The following is a 24,523-nucleotide window of genomic DNA, read 5'->3' on the forward strand; positions in this document are numbered from 1 at the left end:
AACAGTTAAATAGATACCTTTATTTTTGGAGATTTGAAGGGCTTGTTTAGTTAAATAAATACCTACTTAATCTTTACTAAACCAGACAAGTAGGTAGTTACTTAAATAGCAAACTAAACATTTGGTTTGTTTCACGGTGCACTTACACATGTCCAAACCTTAAGGACGCACAACATTTGTATAATATACAAATTGAGAGCATTGTAGACAAATATGACTGTACTGTATTACTTGACGTCTAACCCAGGTAATACACAACAACTTGTAGGATTTTACAAATCAACTAATTTTAAGCAATATTTTATACTTTGTATAATGTTGAACTCGAAATTAATACATTAAGCAGAATACAATTCATACAACAACAATTTTTGTGCTAATGTGCTAATTTTTTGTCTGAAATACAATTCATGTAACAATGTCTATGTTAACAGTTAATATCACCACATGCAGCTGATAGAGCAGTAAAAGTAAGTGTTTGGTGAAAAAGATACATACAACAGTTGGCTGTAGATGTAAAATGGATGAAAAGTGATTACCCGGGCAGAGAAGACCTATCACTATGCAATATGTCCCCCTAGAACTGCGATGAAGCACTGACATCCTGGTGGTCTCATCAGCACCATCTGACTTTCTAGCTGTCGCCGCTAGGAATTGTGTTCCTCCTTAAGTTTTGAACACGCATGTGTTAAGTAACCATATAAAACATTGTAACATAAATTATAAAATAAAATCTCTGTATTATTTTCTTATACTGTATCAAGCCAACAGATCTCTTAGGCAAGTGGTTTTCCTCAGTTCTGATGTTACTAGTTTTGTTTACAAGTAAATAAATACTTTGATCCAAATGACAATGAAACAAATTTGTCTTACAATTATTTATTAGACAACAAAAATATAATAATATTGCACTTGAAGAGAAACTACAATCGAATTAACAATATATTAAATGTGAACAATGTACGAATATAGATTTGTTGTTCATATTTAATATATAGCATGATTTATATATGTATATATATATATATTTAAATACCTATAACAATGTACAAATATTTAACAATACTCATTATGGTGAAATTATTTATAATCGATGTAGTAGCTTAATATCCGAAAAAATATCGAACAACATAATTTTATGCTCGATATTTTTAAAAAAATTGAATTTTTAATTAAATTTTATGCATATTCTATCAAAATTTATAAAACGGGTATCACTCCCACGCCTACCCCACCCTCGTGCGCCCACATAGAAGCCACGAAACTCCATTGGTCTAGTTCGGGATTGTACACTTCAACCGTGCTCAGGTTTGACACCCCGTCGTATCCTCCTATGGCATAAAGTTTCCCACAGTTGGTCACCAGGGCCACCCTGCTACGCATCACATTCATAGGCGAAATGTAACTCCATTGTTTAGTCAGCGGATCGTACACTTCCGCCGTTTGCAAAAAGGTAGAGCCGTCGTACCCACCGCACACATATATCTTGCCGTTCAGAGTAGAAACACCCAACCTGCACCGTTTCGTCAGCATGGGTGCCATGGGTGTCCACTGACCTGTCTGAGGATCGTATCTCTCTACCTGTTAGAAATCACAGATAGAGTCCACTTTCATTAATACTATAAAAACTGAATTAGTCCATTAATCATACTTACGGAATCAAAGATAGAAAGTCCATCGTGTCCACCCAATGCGTAAATGTGTCCTTCGAAAGCCACCACTCCTGCTGCGCTGCGATGTTTGGACATACTAGTTACCATAGTCCATCTGGAATATTTTGAATAAGTTCTAATGTTAAAATTATGGTCCAAATTTAGAAATTAATAAATATTTTATCATTATGTAAAATGTTACATTTAATAGTTAACTGCATTTTAACCAAATTAAATAATTTATTTCTATATACTGTATATAACTAGTTAAATCCAGGTGAGCATCCCTCCAAAAATTTTTCATGGGCAGTCTGAGCGGAATATGTCAGGCCCCACCCCGTTGTGATTCTAGCAAACTCGGAATGAGTGTAGAACAAAAGGACCACTTACCACCCACAGGCAAAGATCTATTTTGGAAAAAGGACCAGTATTTTTCTCTAGAGAGAAAAACCAAGCTTAATGGAATGACATCATTCAAATTCTCTGAGGTCCACAAAAGTTCACACACAACCATAAGTAAGAAAATTTCTATCAGATTAATGTTGCTTAATCAGCCCAAAATATGACCAGAAGTGCAAACAGTAGAAGTACTGCAGTCTCTTGTTAAAATCCAGCAAACACAAACTTTAGTACTTTGTTTGTATATAGCAACATAACACATGGGTTAGGGATACCTCCTACAGCTTTCTATGGAAAACTGGTGACTATTTAGGAGTAACAACCTAAAGAAAACTCAGAAACTTCCACATGGCCTGCATGTTGTTGGGGTGCAAACCCTTGACAAACTACAAGTGTTTAGTGTAGCCACTGGCTGGCACAAAAGCTTTAGTTAAAAATACTTATGCCAGCTTCTGCAGTTATCCTAAGTGGTACACCAAAATTCCATTTATTCACCACTGCTATAAAGTTTTTCATTAAATCAACCCTTATATTTGGAGAGAATTTCCCATGCTTAAAAAGTCAACTTCTAATACACCATATATACCAGTATATAAATTATTGGATCATAGCAGAATTAGTGAGTCTCCATTACATTGTTCATAAATCTTCAACAATATACAGGAAATAGTATACTGAACTACTAACTTATCCATATACTAATTATTTTTTGAAAATACTTAAAACAGTAATATACAGTATAATATTTATTAATAAGTTAGGATTGCTGAAATATTTTTAAATGTTTAAATTGAGCTGTACAACAATTAAATGCCTTTCATATTGATTCCATAAAATATTTTTAAAAGATCTAAAGTAAACTTTATTTTATTTAACTGCATTACTATAAAATATACAGCATATACCTACTCATCTTTATCAGGATTGTAGCATTCTACAGTATTGAGAGATGAAACTCCGTCGTAACCACCACAAACGTACAGACAGTTATATAATGAAGCTGCCCCTACAGCACTAAAATTTTATTATAATTGATTATTTAATTATAATATTTATTAAAATTTTATTAATATAATAAATAGAAAAAATATATATTTTTTAAACTATTGTTGCAGTTAATATACAATATTGTTCAAACTGCACTTTCAGGTTCATTATACTTATGATTTGCAACTAAAAGCGCATATTGCATCATAATGTGATTAGCTGAGTAGGTGCATTGCATGAGTCAATTTTATCATTTATTGCATCCTTATACTATGTTCGCACACAATCCACGACTCACTTCGATCTCGATTTACCTACAATCTGGATTGTGACTGTCGCTAGACGAACGTCATGCTATTTGCACAGGCAGTCTGCTGGAGAACAACCCAGCTATTACACGTGATGATAAAACTGACATAACTATGCGGTACATCACGAACACCAACAAACAAAATGAAAGTTTTGGTTAGAAATAAATACAGTACTTTTTCTTGCCATTTATCTAATAATAGACAGATGTCATCGTCTCTCCAAATACAGTATTTTTTTTATTTCTCTGTCGATAGCCTGACACTTGTTCTGCTGCCATCTTGTATTTTCTTGTGTGCACGGAATTGTGGGACCTCTCTTATGACTGGATCTAGTTTCAAGAACTCTCGAGTCAATCGCAATTGAACCTCGTTTTAGTCGAGATTGAAACGATCCAAGGAGGTCACACCAAGGCATAGTCACCGACCTTGGTCACAAATCTAGATTGAAATGCTCGGTGCGAACGGTGGGGTATTAGAGGTAAAAAAGGCAGAACAGTATTCTTGCATTCAATGAGGTTTTGTTGGAAGAGTTAGATAGTATGATAAATTATTTACAATTATCCCCAAGAAAAAGTGTCTGGCTGTTGTTTTGAGTAAATATAAGTTTTGCATAAATCATATAGTTTCTGAACTATAGAGCTAGTGGAACTGAGTTGAATGGAACCTGCACGCAGGCAAAGAAAACTGCTTCGGGAAAACACGTGCGTCTTTGGGTTGGATACGTACTGAAATGTGGTGCTTGTTTTCTTCCTGTGATAATGAACCACAACTTTCTGCCACACAAAACTTAACTGTTAAACTTAACAAAAAATAACTGTTGTGTGGTCGGTTGTAGTGTTACCTATATTACTGCACCATCAGGTACAAAGTTTTATTCGTTCCCGAATGAACAATACCCTGGGAGGAAAGAGAATGGCTGGCTGCAATTAGTTGGATTGTGTAAGTATTCTGCTTGCGTACTTTCATTGAAGGTATTTTTTTAAAGTTGTGTGTGTATATATCACTGTGAAATTTAAACATATGGTATTGTAATGATCTCTGTAAATGGTTAGGGTGCATTTTTTAGCGGTAAATAGATGTAGTCCACTTTATATTACTACCCATTGTTTTCATAGTGCATTGAGTAATAACTCATTAAAAATACCAAAACTATTTTATTTCTAAATCTAAAATCCTGATATTAAATAACAAAATTTAAAAAATGCTTAATGGTGGAACAGTATTAAAGATCATTGCAAGTAATTCATTATTCAAAAAGTGACCAAAGTCGCTTGATAATTGAAATATATGTAAAATTAAAAGCACTTTTCAGAGAAGACAGCAAATCTTGGCAACCAACAAAGTACAGGAAAGTCTGCAGTCAGCACTTTGTAGGTGGATGGAAAATTAATCACCCTAATCATCCAGCACATGTTCCCAAACTTTTCCAACATGCTACAAGAAATGGGGTTGTAGAAATGTTGATAGGTTTTTAAGGCAGGCAAGATGGAAAGAAAAGGTGGAGGAGAGTGTGGGTAACAGGGTAACAGCGTGGATGTGAACACTGAAACAATACCTATGATCACCAAACATGCCACTGGGACACAAACTGATGTAAGAGAACCACTTTATAATACAGATAATATTGCAGTCTTATTTTGTGAAAAGTTGTGTAATGATGTGGATACTAAAAGTAATATTTATTGTAAAAAGCTATTACCTAAACCTAATAACCAAACAGTATCAATATATAACCAACAACATCTCCAGTGATGACAGTTGAACCTCGATTCACGTTTGGATCTGTGTTCTTGTCCAAGGAAATCTCCATTAGCTTGGAAACATGTCCACATTTGAACAGTTTCTCTCCTTTTATTAAATTACTTTTTCTCAGAGTTTCGGTAAATATTGCTTCAAAACCACACTGCCTTCTAAGAAACATTATTTGTTCGCTTTGAAAAGGAGAAGCAGGTGCCGCCTTTGTAGCCCCGATTCTGTTTCCCTGGCGTTGCCACTAGAAGTGCCTCAATCTAGTTTCGCCGTTCCTTTCACCAGCTCTATAATCATTCCGCAGTGTCTTGATTGCTGTGTAAGGGTCTGAAACATGTCTGTAGCCAGGACAAATGTGGATGAAAAATAGTAATCTCTAGAAGTTTGAAGTACTTATGTCTTAAAAACTAACATTATTCATCTACAGATGTGAAAGCTGACTGGGGAAGAATAGACTGGCATAAAAATAAGTTCAGTAACCATTAGGATAAGATTATTCTAAACACCCAGAAAGCCTATTGTGGTAAAAACAAAAAATAAAGCAGCTTCAATAGATCAAGAAACATTCCAAATGGTCTGAAGAAAAATAGAAGGAAGTTACATTTTCAGATAAGTCAAAATTTAATCTTCATGGCTAAATGACAAGTATATTCTGGGAGACAACAAGATGAAGAATTCCACCTGAATTGTTTGAAAATATCCTATATGTCAGATGATTTAGAGCAATATTTCTAAGGAGTTGACCAACTATATTTTATAAACATTCGGTGGATGCACAAGTATACAGACACACCTTTACATTATGCATAGTATCTATAATTTCTGATCATTTTGGAAAGATTAATGAATGCATCTTTTGAGGAGATTCTCCTTTATGCCACAAAGCTAAATAATAATTCCAATAAACTTTCCCTAAAAATAATTCAATGTTATTTTTCTGAATTTTTCCAGTGAAAAATTAAGTTTCCAAGCATTTCATTATAATACCTGCATGTCAGGAAACAGCCCAGATCTGAACCTATCAAAAGTTTTTGGAACCAAATGGCAGAGCTGTTGCAGATAAGCAGTCTTAGACACACTGGCCAACCTCATGAAGCACTCATAAATGTCTGGTACCTCAATGTGTCACTAGATTATATCAGAAAAATATCATTTTGTCCATCATCAAAGCAAGAGAAAGACTGACAAAGTATTAGGTCATAATATTAAACAAATCCTTCATGAAATAAACAAACATATATTCTTAACTGGCTAATTATTTTACAGTAGACAATATTTGTTCAAGCTAAGCAAAACTCTTTTCCACTACTTTCAACCTTAAAAGATCTCATAATCATGAATGTAATTGCACAAGATGGCAAGGGACTGTGTTCTCACGCTAATACTCTTCTGAACCTCACTCTCTGTTGGTCCCCCTGCTGCCACTTCATAATTTTAAAAATAAACAGCATAATAAAAAGTAATAAGCAGCAAATCACTGGATGAAACAAAAAACATTTGAAACTAAATAAATAAATTACTAAATAAATATTTAATAATTTATTATTCTGTTTAAATAAAATTATTTTCCAACTTTTTCAATTCTTATAAGCATGACATTGTATCTTACTTTCATTTTAATCAATTAAAGTTACCATGATTTAAAGTGTAATTGATCAGTTAATGTAGAAACCCTAAACTTTTTTTATATTGAAATATGTTATTGATTATTTCATTCGAGCACTAAACATCATTTAATTCCATATTTTCCTGTTCTTTTTTAAAGTCAGAATATGATTAAAAATCATTTCTGACTTTAAAAAGATAAAGAAATATAAAACATCAAAACTGATTACTCTTACCTTCTTTTACAATTCATAGATGCGACTTTACTCCATGTTCTGGAATTAGGATCAAAGACTTCAACGGTGCTGAGTCTCTCGCTGCCATTGTAGCCGCCAATAGCATACAGTTTGTTATGCATAACGGAAACACCGACACGACTTCTCAACATGGTCATGGCTTCTGCCATCTGCCATCTCTCCACTTTTGGATCATAAACTTCCACTGTACTCAATGAATCACCTTTGAAATAGAATGTCAATTTATAAAATTTATTTTAAATCTTCAATTCTAAATATGTATGAATTATCTTTAATTAACGAGAAAAGCATAATATGAAAAAATAAATTATTATCTTAAAAATTAATAATATAATCATCAAAATTATTGGTTATATAAATATAAATCCAATAATTTAATAAGATATTTAACATAAAATATACATTCAAATGTAAAAAATATGCATAAGCTTTAATTTGGCTTATATCTCAAAGTACTAATCAGAACAGCATGAAACTTAACATATAAGCAAAACATTGCATTTTTTATGTAAGAAAGTAATCGAAAAACAAAGCTTTAATTTAAATTATGTTAATTAAAAAATAATAACCACTGTCATAAATCTTTCTGCACAGAAAGTGATTAATATATGTGATTGCATCTTGCAATGCACAGCTCTTGATTCATGATAATCATTACAATATTTATCAACTCTGTTAGAAGCAAAGTCCATTCTTAAACAAAAGCATTATGATGCTCCAAGCGTATTCTTGGTGAAGACTGACAGGATGCAGCATGTCTGCTTAGAGCAGGGATGGCGAACCTATGGCACGTGTGCCCAAAGTGGAACGTAAGAGAAATCATCTGGCACGTAATGTATCATACGATTTCTGTTTTCTTCAATCATCCTTTCTGTTTATCACCTGATCATCTTTTTTTTCAGAGTTTTTACATTTACAGGTACTCCTCACTTTACGACCGAGTTCCGTTCTGGTGACTACAACATTAAGCAAATTGGTCGATAAGCGAGGAGCTTGCGCCGGGAATATAGGATCGTTGTAAAATTATACAAATTATGCAACAAACTTCAAATTTATTCATAAAAAGACTATTATAGTACGCTATTAGCCTATTATAGTACTATAAGACAATTATAGTACGCTTAGTGCGCATGTCACCATTCGCCACTAATCGACACTCAAGCTGAGAAAGGGGATTCCCCAAATTGCAGGTTGAAACTCGATTGCTCGTAAGTGCAAGTGGTCATTAAGCAGATAGGTCGTAAAGTGAGAAGTACCTGTATTCGAATTAAAGCGTATTCGTTTAATTTCTTTAAATATCATTATTCGAAGTCTAAGACATTGGCATGCATTAACATCTTTAAAGCTAAGTATGCTTACAATACGGCATGCAGACTCAAAAAGGTTCGCCATCCCTGGCCTACAGCATCTCACACATTCTTTTGGATTTAGGTCTGGAGATCTTGCTGGGCAGGCAATGTGATGAGTATATGAGTATCTTCACTAAGAAGTCATTAACAAATGCAGCCCGATGTGCCCAGATATTTCCATCATTCAAAAATGAAATCTGCATCCCTAACATCTCAGAAAAGTGTCACATAGGATTCGAAAACCTTGTCTCATTATCTTCTTGCAATAATGTTACTCCTGACAAAACCATAGTTCAATGAGCCATTAAACAAAATACCATTCCAGACCATAATATTACCACCTAAAACCTGGTCTTTTTCTGCAATATTTGTGGGACTGTTTTGGGTTTTTCACTTTCTCAAGATTCTACTCCAATCTGTAGACTGTAAATGGACTTATCAATAAATAAAACATTGCCCTATTAATTCAGTCTAATATTGATGTTATTGACACCATCTTAAACAGGCTCTGTGAACAGGGACCAATGGAATGCAGTAAACTGGGTGAAAAAAGCTGAAGCCTCTTGTACACACACTGTCATGGAACTATCATTAATGAATGTAGGCAGTTCAGCTTAGAACTACTTACTAAACATTCTTTTGATACAACATACTGTTAATGTAAAATACAGATCCTATTCAGGCATGGGTTACTGTAAAATGTCCACTTTCTGGTTGATATATATCACTAATTATTTGAAATCTGACCAAACCCTAGATATGGTGATCTGTGACACATTCAGTATCCTGAACACTCATTTCTGTGTTTGGTCTTGTTCTAGTCTTGCAATAATTCTTCCTTTCATAAAATCCTCTTTGGCATCTTTGTGGTATATGGCACTGTCAGTATCATAAAGTAAAACAGTAACAAACTGTCCTTGATGAGCGAATCACAACAGAAACAATGCCATGCTATTGTTACATCTATGGAACGTGCATATTTTGCATAAATTTATAATAAAAAAACTTTTGACTACATTCCAGATATTTTCATTGTTTGGAAATATTTACAAACAATTTCTGCTATTTATTTTGTTTATTTCTGTTCTATGGATTGAACAATTATGCTTAGTTTTTGGACATATATACATATATATATAGTAGTACCCCATTAATCAAGATTTTGCATTATCAAAGACAAACCTGTATACAATTTTTCATGAAAAGTTTATAATAATAACAGGTATTAAAAAGTTATTTGTTTGTATTACTTTTTAGCATTTAACTTCAAAATGAGATAAATCATTCATATTAAAGTGTAACTACAATAATACACACTTTTATTCTATAAACTTTTGTAAGTGATAGCTATATAATAAATGAAGTAAAAATTATTGTTCTTATACATTAACTAGAAGTCCCTCTGATCTTAGTTTCTAAGCATATATTAGAATATAGAACCATACGGTTTAATGGTTAATAGCCCCACAAAAGTTAACAAATACCTATCTCATCTAATCTTAAAAACATAATTAAAACTAATTTACCTGCTTTTGTAAGTCCACCTACAGCATAAATCAATCCAACTATATCGGGACAACAACGTGGTCTCGTTCTGAAACTCTGGAGAAGCGGTCTTCTTTCAGGCATAAGATGATAATCTTTCGCTTCATCCACAAGATCTCTACATCTATGAGACGTTCTTATAAGTTCCTCGGTAGCGACACGATCGGTTAAGTAATGAGGAGTGAGTAATGGCATTCTAACTTTCGTTAACAGTTCCGGCAACAATTCAGACCTTTCCTCAATATTTTTTTTTACCCAAATCATCACAGCTTCAAATATCTAAAATTTTTATGAAAAATAAAAACTGAATAATGAATTTTTACACAAAAATTTATATTTTATAATTTGTTTAATTTAATACTAACATGTAAGTTTGTAAATTCACAGTTCATTTTATTTTACATGTAATATATTGCTACAGAATGACATAGAAATATGCATTTTACATTAATACATACATTTGTGTAGGAATATATACCGTATTTTATGGACTATAAGACGCATTTTTTTCTTCAAAAAATTGCCTCCAAAATTCAGGTGCGTCTTATAGTCCGTAGCGTCTTATAGGTGTTTTTTTTAAAAAAATTGCTTAAAAATTAAGGTACGTCTTATAATCCGTAGCGTCTTATAGTCCGTAAAATACAGTAAATATATGTGTAAAAAACTGGACTAAATTCAAGAGGACTTTATCAGCAGCGGATATATGTCAACTTTCGTACTTGAGAGTGTTTCTTCTTACATGTTCTCAGCGTCAAGATTGATGCTTTCCTGCAACCTTTCAACCTCCTGTTCATATTCTAATGTTCTAAAATAACAATGAGCTGCCAATTTAAGCAGTCAACACCAGTGTCTCAAATGGGTTAGTTAGTTCTGTACCTCCTATATCTCCTACTCCGGTAATGGATATTATCTTTCATGACAAAGATATCACCTATTCTGCTAACAGATATTGCCAATTCTCTGGCCTGGATATCACCTATTTCTGAACAGTTCCTATCGGCAAATTGTCTGCACAATCTTATTACCAAAGACAAACCCTCATAGTTGGAATGTTTCAACAGGACAATCCATGAGGTATTTATCTCAATGTACAATCCAATGTAAACTCTCTTTTTCTTGCATAGCAACTTGTGTTGTGATTCTGTTACCTCACTAATGAAATAATGCATATCCTCTATTAAATAAGCAGGTATTTGTTTTCTTTAACTTGTTTCCGAGTGCTTTTCTTCTGCCACACTGTCTCTTAAACCTTCTCCATCCCATATCCAACTGCCTATGAAGGCAACAGCACACGTAATCTAATACAAACAGAAATAAACAGCCCTCACAGCTTCAGTGTCAATCGGAAAAGACACAGTGGTGTCGTCCTGACGCGGAATCAGCAATGTGGTGCTGACCCTGCAGTCACATATGAAATAGAGATGATAAAATCAAATTAACTATTAATAAAAAAAAAAATAGATAATTTCAAAATTATGTAACTGTTACAAGATATTCCTGTATATAACTCCTTTCCTAAAATATTTTAAACATAATTCTTTCAACATCAATTTTGGAATAAATCAATACATGTATAATAAATAAAAAAACAAAAACATTATAACTTCTTTAATATATACCGGTATGTCTTTAAAAATATTTTATTAATATATTGTAGAAACGGGTTGAAACGGTCTGTGACCGAATACATTATGTAAACCTAAAGATGATTGTTTAAGAAAACTGTAAACATTCACATTTACATTAAACTACAAGTTTAAACTGCTGATTTTTTGCTTTATTGGTATTTAGTAGATACATACAGTTTTATGAGATAGTAAAACTATCAAATAAAATGGTTAATGGTATTTTACAAATTAAAAATACACGTAAGAAACTAAATATGCTGCTTCTTCACATCACTGTTATGTCAAGTCATCAATTTGTTCCTGGCAATTACACAGGACGAAGATGTGAAGACATATTTAGTTTCTTTCATGTATTAGTAATAATATCAGTAATTGAAAGCAATATAATATCTATCATAAAACTATTTTCTGATACATATAAGTTAAATATATGCATGATTTTCCATCTATAATCCAACACACAAAAAATGCAGATGAAATACCTTATTGTCACAAATTACATATTTATCAAATTAATAATTTTAATGTCAATAAAAAATACAAAAGATGAAGAACAATAGTGACAAACTTAAACTTTTACCTGTTCTTCACTCATTACATGAATCTCATCTCTAGAAATAATTTCTTGTACATCTGAAAACTGTAGCAATAGAAATTCTTCGGAATGTGCTACTTCAACAAAATGTTTCTGAATAAAACGATTTGCGGCTTCTACTAGAGAGGTGCAACCTAAAGTGTCGGCAAAGGTCCTAATTCCTAATACATTGTGAGGATGCAATCTAAAAAATATATATATATATTTCTACAATTCAATTATTTAAATTCATATGCATGTATCATTATTAACTTGAGTAAAAATTGTTTTGATATTTCTGAAAAAAGAATTCATCATAACTCTACTTTTAATAAAATTTACAAAACTGTAAACGTGAATTATTACGTTTAGAAGTAATAATAAATATATTTTTAAAGACTTGATTTCAAATAAATATTTTCATATTCACCTTTTCTTCAAAAATTCACAGCAAGCTTCACGAACTTTGTGCAATTGCAGGAAAGAAGCGCCAACAAGTAAAGACTGAACGTTTACAGTATTTATTCGTATTTTTCCACTATAAGCAAAATCAATCAATGATTCCAATGCTCTAGAAAAAGAAAATAATAGTTTAAATAATAAAAATATTTCTTACTTTAATAAATCACTTAAAAATGAATAACTGAAAAGACTTGTGATATTTTACTACTTTGATATATACAAAACACTTCTTTTGAATCAAATTTCTAAAGGTGTGTTAACTTAAAACAAATTGAGATTAAAAATAGCATACGCAGTACAGTAGACCCCCGATAACACGTATTCATATAACACGGTGAAAAAATTGCGATCGTGTTTGTATAACACGCTAAAAGAGACTCATATAACAAGGTAAAACGTCATCGCCGTCTCGTGTTGTGACAGGATTGGTCGAATCTGGATCAATTGCAGATATTGTACAAAGCATTGAGTTTAAATGAGCACTGGACCTACTAAAAATCATTTATTATTCAATGGCCATAAAAATTATATTTCTATTAATGATGTCTCCAAAGTTAAGTTATTTTTCTGCGAAAAATTCGCTGATCGGGAAACAGGCATTCGTTGTTCGACGAGCCACTCCGCGACGAAAACAAGCTTAACCAATGGCGTCGTCAAACGGTGCACACTCGGTAAGTAATCCTCCAATTTTTGTTTATAGCATAGTTTATATGGATTATTCCCAAAAAATTATACGTGATTTGAAAATGTTGAGACAAATTAGTATAGAATCTGAAGTTATTTTACTTACAGTAGACACCCCTATAACACGGTAGATAAGTTCCGTTTAAATGCTTGTCACTTAAATACACGAGCCGATTGGCTCGTGTATTTAAGTGACTCGTACAACACGGATTCATATAACACGGAACTTATCTACCGTGTTATAGGGGGGTCTACTGAATGTGTTATTTAAAAACACATTATATTTCTATGAATATCAATAAATATATAGAATAAGAAAAAATGAAGACAAACACCTCTCATATACTCGGCAGTACTTTTACAATAAACTGAGATTACTGATTATAATTTAAATGCTACTATGCAATTTTACAATTACATGAAATATTCATAGAGTTCATTAATTTTAATTCTTATATGTGTTAATGAGTACAAAATACATTATCAAACTTCTTTTCATTTGTATATTTTACGTTATAAGTTAAAACATTATATTTTAAAAAAAGAGAAAAATTAAAATACTTTAAAACCTTCTCAAAAAAGCAACCACAAGAAATTACCCTTCTCAGCCTTCATCGATTTTCAAGGAGACTTAATTAAAAACTATAGACTACAACATTCTTCTAACAAGCAACGAACTTTATTTAATATTACCTCCAAATGCATTCTGCCCTGGCTATAACAGGGCCTCTTCAGTGGATAAAGCATCACAAACATTTTGAATTTGATAACAAACTATCTCGCCTGAAGATGTATCTCTAGCCATGTTATTCCAGCATGGATCTACACTCGCACCATATTTAAATCTTTTATAAATATTTTTATATTTTACTTTATATTTTCTATTTTAAGATGTTACATAATAATTTTTAAATTTATATCTTGTTCTTCAATGCATTCCAAATTTAGAAATTGACCTGAAGAAAATCCTCGTAATCGAAATTTTTGTCAAAATATTTTTGAAATTATATTAAATATATTACTATTGGGACCTTGAATAAGTTCTCGCTGTTTTACAGCAGGGGGCGTTACTAGAACTGTGTGTGTGTATTTTTAGATGGTGACGCATCTGTAAGGAAGTACAATAAGCGACCTTGAAAATCAGTATATGTCATTTTGCCGAAGTGTTAACAACTTTTTTTCTCGTGATGTTAAAAATGTCGCATTTTGTGCCAAAAAAAGAGTATTTGCGGGGAATTTTATTGCACTATTTTATTTTTAAAAAATCTGCATCTGAAGCATACAGAATTCTTGTTGAGACTTACGGTGACCATGCTCTGTCGGAAACAACATGCAGAGATTGGTTTAGACGCTTCAAAAATAATGATTTTGACATTGAAGATAAAAAACGTTCTGGCGCACCGAAAAAGTTTGAAGACGAGGAATTGGAGGCATTACTTCATGAAGACTCATGTCAGACGCTAGCTGAACTTGCAGAATCATTAGGAGTTGATCATACAACAGTTTCAAAACGTTTGAAAGGATTAGGAATGATTCAAAAGCAAGGACATTGGGTGCCGTACGAGTTGAAGCCGAGAGACGTCGAACGGCGTCTTTTCACATGTGAACAGCTGCTTCAACGGCAGAAAAGGAAAGGTTTTCTGCATCGTATCGTGACTGGGGATGAAAAGTGGATTCACTACGATAATCCTAAGCGTAGAAAATCATGGGGTAAGCCTGGCCATGCATCAACATCATCGGCAAAGCCGAATATCCATGGCTCAAAGCTTCTGCTCTGCATTTGGTGGGATCAGCTAGGTGTAGTTTATTATGAGCTGCTCAAACCGAATGAAACCATCACAGGAAATCGCTATCGACTACAATTGATGTGTTTGAGCCAAGCATTAAAAGAAAAACGGCCATTGTACGTGCAGAGACATGACAAAGTGATTTTGCAACATGACAATGCTCGGCCACATGTTGCACAACCGGTGAAAACCTACTTGGAAACCCTTAAATGGGAAGTCCTACCCCACCCGCCGTATTCACCAGACATTGCCCCTTCCGATTATCACTTGTTCCGATCGATGACACATGGCCTGGCTGAGCAGCACTTCCATTCTTATGAAGATGCCAAAAATTGGGTTGATTCTTGGATAGCCTCAAAAGACATATCATTTTTCCGACGGGGAATTCAAATACTGCCAGAACGATAGGAGAAAGTAGTGGCTAGTGATGGACAATACTTTCAGTAACATGTTTTGTATGACTTTTTTTAAATAAAGCATTAATTTTTACGAAAAAACAGCAAGAACTTATTCAAGGTCCCAATATAACAAAGGTTGTTTGTGGTGTTCTATAAATATATATGTATAGAATAATTTATCAAATTCTTCAGTAATAATTTATATATATATATATATATATATATAAATATATTTATTTATTTATTTATAAATACAAGTAAATAGTAAAAAATATTGAACAATAAATATTTTCAGTTAATATATATAATAATTCAAAATAAAAATATATCAAAATATAAATAGCAGACCATATTATATAATATCAGCATCCATCTCCTACAAAATTACTTTAGATTTATACAAGTAAAACAGTATAAATGCAAGTAAACAGCAGATATTCAGTAAATAATAGAAGTGTCAATATCAAAAACTACCAAACTAAATTTAATTTCAGTATTAGAATATACAAATAAGTTATTTTAACAAAAATTATCTTTATAATTTAAAAAATCATTAAGGCTTCTGTACTGGTGACATCTCCACCAGTGCAGAATCCTTACTCCAATGTTTACTCAACTTAAACAATCAAGGTATTGTTTATTTCACAGTTTGTGACTTTCAATCACTTTTTCAATCAATTAAAATTAAACGGTGTTTTTGCGAGTTACATGACTTTCTCCTTGCCACTGTCCCCCAAGCAAGTAAGCAACAATCTTCTATATTGGACTTGGCCAATATCATATGTCATATAGCATTTTACTTTTGAAGGGATCACTTATCTTCAGACAAGAAGCGGTCCTATGGGTAGTCCAATTTTTGGTACCCTGTGTGAAGTTGTAGTACAATGACTAGAACAGAAGGCCTCCCTACTTTTGAAGATGGCATCATACAGTATACCAGATATGTTGATGACAATTTAATTATTTTGAACCACAAACCACCATTCCAGAAATTCCCGACAACCATCTTTACTGCTCCATTCTGAACAAAGAAGAATCTTCCAAGTACACTTCCTGGATAGCCTAATCACCATACGCAATGGATCTCTCACCACAAATGACCACAGAAAGAACATGTGCAACCCTTTATTCATTCCACCAATGTTCCATGATCCATTTGTTTACAAGATAGCATCATTCAGAGCACTTATAAAAAGTGCTTTTACTCATTATTCTGATATGCATTCCAGGTAGAGTTCCAACGTAGTAAGTGCATTGCCACTGCCCTAGACTACTTGACAATCTCATCAAGAGCCTCATCCAGAATTATCTTACACCGGTCAATTCTACTGAGAGCAAACAACTTGCCATATAAGACATCTTTAACAGGTTCTCTACAGTACCTACAGAAAAATATCCCAGCTAGCCAACATTAATATAAAATTTAAGATAAGTATAACAGTTTCTCTTTCTGAGGAATAATAAAGCGACATGTAAAGAACAATTAGAGGTAGACGTTAATGCTCTAGTCACGTAATTTCTAATTAATATTCGTAGCATAATTTCTGGCTGATTAATTTGGCTGATGGTTGGATGATTATTAACACATTGGGTTCTTGGGATGTTTTATAAACACTAGAAAATTTTCCAAAAATCTTTCCTTAATTAAAATTATGTTTTGTTTATTTATATTGTGTTGTCTTCTATTTCTATACTACTTATGAATTAGCAGTCACATAAGATGGGAATTTTACTAAATTTGCATAAAAACTTTTTTATCCATTCAACTTGGCTCTCCCCAAAATTAAATCCTGAAGGAGCCATTGCATATAATACACATTAAATATACAGGAGTTTAAAGAAAATGCATATAAAATAACAAAACATTTTTGCCACACAAAATGCTTATTTTTCATATTTTGACACAAAATTTAGGTGAGATGGTAATCAATTTGTGATTACATTAAAGCAGCCAACAAATAATTCTGCTTTAAATGACTATAATAATGAAATGATTAGATTATTGAGGTTTGTCGAACAATTTACAACAACAGCTGCTAAAGAAAGGCACAGGTTTGACATTATAAAGAGCTATGGAATTAGTATGACTATGGAAAATGTCTGATAAGCAAGCACAAATGATAATGATACAGTTAGAAAATCAGACAATAAACCACGTGGAGGGATGGTGCAAAAATGGGAAGAGTAAATGAAAATAATTCTGAAAACATTTTATACAGATATGTTATTGATGCAATCGCACTGGATATGTAGCAGGATAAGAATTGCTCAGTATTTTCATAGATCTGCAACAAATATGTGAAAAAAAAAGAAAACATTTAAAAATAGCTTGAAGATCTAAAGTTAATATAACAAAAGATTTAAATAAAGATATGAGGAGACATATCAGACAATTTGAGAATGACTTAATAAAAGAAAATAAGAAGTCAAAAAGCCTCAGAAAAGAAAGAGTGTTATGCTTTCAGCATTAATGTTGGAGGATATTGGGGAAACAAAGAAAATGGATGTTATTCTAAGATGAATTAAAGTACAAATGATTATTGATTTGGGGTCTGCTTGTAACATCGTGGATAAAATATTCTTTTTACGTTTTCAAGCTTCTAAGAAACTTTTTACACATACAGGAATAAAAATCCGTTGAAAATTCTAAGACTTTTATAACAAAGATCTAGCCAGTCACTAGAGAAAAGAAAACTCAGAAAGAAGTACAAAGAAAGACAAAAAATAGAGAATGGGCTTGGGACATGCAAATAAATCTGTCGTTCAAACTGCTCTTAGAGAATGGTACCCAATTCCAATGATTTAGAAACGTCTCCAAAATTTGAATGAATCAAAGTTGTACACGAAATTGAATTTAAAATGGAAATATCAATTTAAATTATAAAAGAATCATGTCAGATAACCTTTTTACACAGACACAAAATTATTAAAGTTTAGGATTAGTTGTGCATCAGAGATTTATCATACAATAATGACCTAGATCAGGGATGATAAACCTTTTTGAGTCCATGTGCCATGTAGTGAGCATAATTATCTTTAAAAATATCTATGCATACCGAAGTTTTGTACTTCAAATAATGATATTTAAAGAAATGAAACAAACATGCTTTAATTGGAATAAATGTAAAAAAGTCGATTAAAAAACGATGATCAAATGATAAACTGAAAAAATTATTAAAACAAGATGGGTGATAAACCGTAACCGTATGACGTGCTACAAGCTGGTTGATTCTCCCAATGAGCCATTTTGGGAACACATGCTATAGGTTCGCCATAATCAGTATAAGCATCAATAAATGCAATCAAAAATGAACAGATGTTAAAAATTGTTATATTTATTTTTACTAATGTAATTAATAAAATGTTGTTGCTTACCCTGCATCTATACCTTGAATAGTTATCTCTTTTTGCTTGCTTTCTATCATGTCATGAGTGAACATAGCATGAAAATATGGGACAGTTGCCGCTAAAATAATTCTATGTGCCGAAAAGATTATGTTGTCAACCTAAAAATAAATAATGACTTCATTACTAATCTTTCCAAACGTGATCAATTATAGCACATAAACTAAAGCTACAAATTATGTAATATAAATATAACATAATATAATTTTATTTCATGTGAAGTGACTCATTTGTCATTAAAGACTAGAGAAATTAAATATATGTAATAAAATTTTTATTGCATACGTTATTTATGAAAACATTAAATGCAGACTTTCTGCAAAAATAAATACAATAATAAGATTTGTATTTACTTGTGACTTATAACAACTTTACTACTGTAAACACTGCAATATATTATAGAAAATATATAATTTAAATGAAAATTAGGATCAAATAAACTATAACAAGTTAAAAAATCAAATGTATATTATTGTGAAATGCCAGGGTGCAATTTTTATTTATATTTTAATTTAAAAAATCATGTGACCTTTGGTCCAAACCAGAAGTTCATATATAGTGAATTAGGACCACTGGCACCTAAGCTTTTCATATCTGGTTTTGATTTTCGTATATTTAATTCTGTTCTCGGTTTTTTTCGATGGTTGCTATTTACCATTCAATAACGACCTAGATCAGGGATGGTAAACCTTTTTGAGTCCACGTAGTGAGCATAATTATCTTTAAAAATATCTATGCCTACCAGTGTTTGGTACTTTGAAAAATGATAATTTAAAGAAATAAAACAAACATGCTTTAATTGGAATAAATGTAAAGAAGCTGATTAGAAAAGGATGATCAAATGATAATGACAATGAAAATGCATAGGTCTGCATTTTCAGACCTATACATTCCCACTGTCATCTGTCTGTCTTTCGTTAATCTCAAGAATGGAGTTAGATAGATGAAAATTGAAACCTATACAGAAAGCTTAGGGATCAAAGGCCCCAATTAAATATATACGAACTTCCAGTCTGGATGGGAGGTTATGTGATTTCAATTCAAAATTTTTACCTTATTATACAGATTGATAAATTTCATATAGAATTGATCCTTATAAATTGAGATCACTTGATCCTCTAAGGTGTACAATATTCAAGTGATCTAACATTTTCTGTGACACGAAAAATATCATCATCACAGGGAAAATGTAATTACAATTTCAGAATTCAGCATCAAAAATTCCTTGTAATATTTTTATAAAACAAATAGGAGAAAATATTTCATCATAAGTTATTAATAAGCATTGTTATTACCCCAACCAGGTTCTTTATAGAATTCTCTTTTATCAGTTAATCTGAATTAAAAATTATTAATTTCTTTATATATAAATATTGACTTTAGAGAAAGGGTGGGTTTTATCATGACAAACACAAGACACAAGTGTGCATTAAGATAATAAATACTCCCCAGTGAAAAGCTAAAAATAATCCTTTTTATGTTTATAAACTGCAATTTTCTGTACATGATAATAAACAGAATGATCAAACTAAGTAATTGATTAGTTTAACAAATAAGAGAAATTGTGACGTCAACAGAGAACATGTCAATTTCATACAGTTGTATTGTTACGTACAGATTTTCTACATTAATGTTTGTTTTGTTGTATTTTACTTAAAAATAACTGTTTGTTGGTAATTTTCCTAAATTTATTTCCTTTAAGCCATTTAACATCATTTACCTTTAAGGCTACATCGCATAATTTGCCTAAATGTCTGATTTCTTCGATAACGGGGAAAGATATCAAAGGTAAGTCTTCTTGGTAAAATTCGAAGCAATCGGTCATTTTAAATTTACTAATTTTTCACAAAACAATTTCAGTTGTTTCTGACAGTAACAAACAACAACAAACTACATATGATCGCGCCCGACGAATAAGTGTTGCCAGCTCTTACGCCGTAATTATCAAAATAAAAAACGTCGTTTACTGTTTAATTATTAAATAAATATAGCATTTCTAAATGATAAATAATATTAATAAAATAATAAAAGTAATAATCAGCATTATTTAGTTCTTAAATGAAATTATGGAGATTCGAAATGTTTCCGAATGGCCGAGCAGTTAAAGTGGACACCTGCCGCTCTGGGGGAACCGGAATCGTATACGAACGGGTCAAAAAAACCGGAGGAATTTTTCGGGTCGAAGTCCCGTCCATCACTTTCCGGCCGCCCCATTGTGTGCCTGGTCGAACCGATAATGGGCTTTTTTTTTAAAATTCTTTCCGCCGTGTGGGCACTAAGAGGGCCTCTTTTAATAGGCCCATTATGGGTTCGGCCAGGCCCACAATGGAGCGACCGGGTGGTGAGGGACGGGGCCCGACATATCCGAACGGACCACCCCCGAAAAATTCCTGGGGATTATTCGACCGGTTCGGATCCGGGGTCCCCACAGTGGTAGGCTGCCACCTTGACCGCTCGGCCATTCGGCCATCCCATAATGGGCTTGCTATAAGAGGCCCTTTTATGCCCAATGGGCACTAAGAGGGCGTCTTATAGCAACCCCATCTTACGAAGTCTAATAACAATTTAAAATACCATTAACCAGAGTGCTGGTTGTCTGTGTATGTTTTATGCCATTTCCTTTTCACTTGTGTCCCCACACTAATTGTATACCCTATACCCTTTGAACTTAGTAGATATAAAGGATGTGGTGATCTGTCATCGCTTCCTCTTTCCTCTTCAATATTCGTCGATGAGCGACAAGGTATTAATTTGGCGGCATAGTTCGATATGATTGAAACAGGTGCGAGTACGGTTTAGTTTCGGCGTTTTCGAAAATCACACAATAACAAATAAAGAAAACGTTCTTAAAAACAGGCGATTACGAATTCGAATCTCGTCGATGCCTACTTTTGCATATTGTTTTCATGGAATTCGTCTTAAAACCGAAATAATTTTTTAATGTTAGAGTATCACCTGATCATTATATTTTCATCTTTTAGAAAATTAAAATTTTGGAATCTCGATATTTTTATTTGCATTTAAAAACAGTGAAGTTAAGTGATACTTAAAAAATTTTTCATATTACAAAATATGCCGGAAATTGAATGTTATGAAAAATTTACATAAACACAAAAAATTTCTGTTCTATATACAAAACTCTTATCATTTTATAAATTTTCCCTTTTTCGATCGTCGGTCGACAGGATATAAAATAGGTCTGGGGATCACATTTCAATGTGATCCTAACTAAGTTTTTTTCACAGTGTCAGAACGTGTCAAAACAGGTGCAAAAATAACACTTCAGAACACCAGTTCAAAGCAGCGCAGAAAGAACTTTTAATTCAGAAACAAATAAATTTTGGCAAAGCTAGTAATTGGATTCAGTTGGAAGACATTCCTATCATAGGAGCTAGTACTTCAAAAGTTGATACAGAATTTTGGAATATCTGTTGTGGAAACAGAGGTCTGGCGTAGTCTTAAATCTAATCCTTATGCATCTCTTAATATATATATGTATGACACATTACCATTAAAGTATCATTCTGTATTGTTAACCCTTGTTCATTTTGAAAAAAAAATGACATTTTTTACAGATGTGTTCTCTGACTTGATTGCTACATGTTAAATATTTGCTTTCTCTGCTTATGTGAAATTTTTATCCAGATATTTGTTGTTTTGAAAGAATAATTTGTCGAATCAATGGTTAAGTGGTTTTAGCTATTACTGGGTGTACCTCATGTAACTTTATAAAGTCAATAGTAAATATTTTTATGAAACTAAATTCTTTAAAATGAAAACAATATGCAAAAGTAGGCACCGACGAGATTCGAACTCGTGATCTCCTGTTTACTAGACAGGCGCTTTAACCAACTAAGCCACGGCGCCTGAGTATTCACGATTGGTTTGCTTACTTGTATCAATCAGTAATGTTGTGTTTCCGCATAGTTTTTGTAGTTTATCTATTGCTTACGACAACATACGTGAAACACAACAGATAACAAGATGCGGGAAATGGTTTCATTACTATCGATGTTACTTGGACAGTTTTCAATACAAATACTCGATCCAAAGTTAAATTCGATGTCATAAAGAAAAGAGGTTGCGGATCAGATAGATTTCATCCACAGCCAAGAATCTCATTACCGGGGCGGATCTAGGTTTTCGGGGCCTATGGCTTATTAAAGTTCAATTGGGGCCCATTGTTTGTTAGATTAAGAGTCTTCAAATTGGGGTTAAAAATTCATTTTTAATAACATCAAAATCAGAGTTGAAATATATTTATTTATGAAATGGTGTTGAATTACAAACTTTATAACTTAAATGAAATAAATAAGAAGTAAAGAAATATTTATATTGATCAATTACTGACTAATTATGTTATATTGATTACAATAGAAAAGTAATACTCTAAATGTGAAGATCGCAGAGCAGATTTTGCCCGATTTTAAGAAAATTTTTTGACCTGTCTTTCCAACCCCCATCGTTAAGAAAACATCGCACAGAAAATGAATTGAATATCACCCTTACTATCAACAATTGTCCGAGAATTATAACAATCGAGTGTTAAATCAAACAACCTATTGTTAAAGGAGGAAAAAGTCAACCGTAAACAAGACGAATCTTACAAGTCTCGAACCTAATATGGTCATGACAGCTCTATCTAAACACCGTTGTAGCATCATCGATAGAAACCGCTGACCTCACACCTGCAGATTCATCACCACACAGTCGATCGCCTGATCATTTTTTCAGGCCAAATCCGAATATAAGGACGAAGCATCCGCAGTTCGGGGCGTTCGTTACTAGGAAACGTTCGTCAAACCTCACCAGATCCAGGGCCACCAGAAGATCCACTCGCCATATTATTATTATTATTTATTAGCACAATGTGCAGCCTGGCTCCACATGAGCACTGCCAGATATCCACTCGCCATAATAGGTAGACATCAGTGGACTTCCCTAACGACTATACCAGGTGGGCATCCCCTGAGATCATGTTGAGAGAACATCTCCAACCTCGCCATACAGAGTGGACACCATAGAAGCAGACCACCATAGAGAGACTCCACCCACGCTCCAACCCATCGTATTTCGGAACTTCCGTTCACCTCCCTACCTCCATAAGACCGACCACGACTCGACACTCCGAGAGGTTAACGAATCGGTTACCTACCAGAGGTAAAATAATTAGAGTATTGCAAACTCTCCGTCTCTAAAATAGCTTAGGTAAATAGCTTAGAATGCAATATTTGTAAACTCGTGTGAGTGACATAGGCCGTAGGTTAGTCACGCCGCTTTATAGCGTTACTTCCCATATATATAGTGTGTTACGTAGTTTTTTTTTGTATATTCTCGATTTTAGTTATAATAAACTCTTGTTATATATTGTCGTTACTCGGAATAACGGACCCTATCGACGTCCTCGCGACTTCTCCAATCGATTGTATTAAGTCTCTCCTATTTTAAAGACATCCAAAGATATCGTGAAGCGGGTCTCGCAACCCGTTGCCGACTAAACGGTCTAAAAAGAACCCCCCCTTTGCCTAGGGTATCTCACATCAATAATCATTATTATTATACTATGACACACACACACACACACTTTATGTCTCTGAGAACCAATACTTATTATTTTACAAACATTTTTAACTTGATCTACAGACCATCGTCATGTATTTTCAATTGTCTGGAATATTTTTTTTGTATTGGTTTCAGGTTCGAACGATTATGTGTAAAGAAATTCAAATTT

General features: G+C 32.9%; 1 protein-coding gene and 1 non-coding gene across 2 annotated transcripts; both read right to left on the bottom strand.

Annotated features, from left to right (window-relative positions):
* Positions 1–885: 885 nt before the first annotated feature.
* KLHL18 (Kelch like family member 18) lies at positions 886–20,715 on the bottom strand. Its single transcript, XM_067278567.1, has 9 exons — positions 20,513–20,715; positions 18,763–18,893; positions 12,487–12,627; positions 12,063–12,261; positions 9,836–10,133; positions 6,940–7,162; positions 2,961–3,065; positions 1,656–1,767; positions 886–1,581 (listed from the first exon to the last, which is right to left on the bottom strand). Exons 1-9 carry the CDS (start codon positions 20,615–20,617, stop codon positions 1,201–1,203), a joined length of 1,695 nt encoding a protein of 564 aa, XP_067134668.1. The 5' UTR covers positions 20,618–20,715; the 3' UTR covers positions 886–1,200.
* Positions 20,716–22,585: 1,870 nt separating this feature from the next.
* On the bottom strand, positions 22,586–22,659 carry TRNAT-AGU (transfer RNA threonine (anticodon AGU)). The gene has a single exon. It is a non-coding gene; the product is annotated as a tRNA-Thr (tRNA).
* Between the last annotated feature and the right edge of the window lie 1,864 nt (positions 22,660–24,523).

The sequence above is a fragment of the Centruroides vittatus genome, unplaced genomic scaffold (genome assembly GCF_030686945.1).
Source record: "Centruroides vittatus isolate TY-2023 unplaced genomic scaffold, ASM3068694v2 contig_811, whole genome shotgun sequence".
Lineage (NCBI taxonomy): Eukaryota > Metazoa > Arthropoda > Arachnida > Scorpiones > Buthidae > Centruroides > Centruroides vittatus.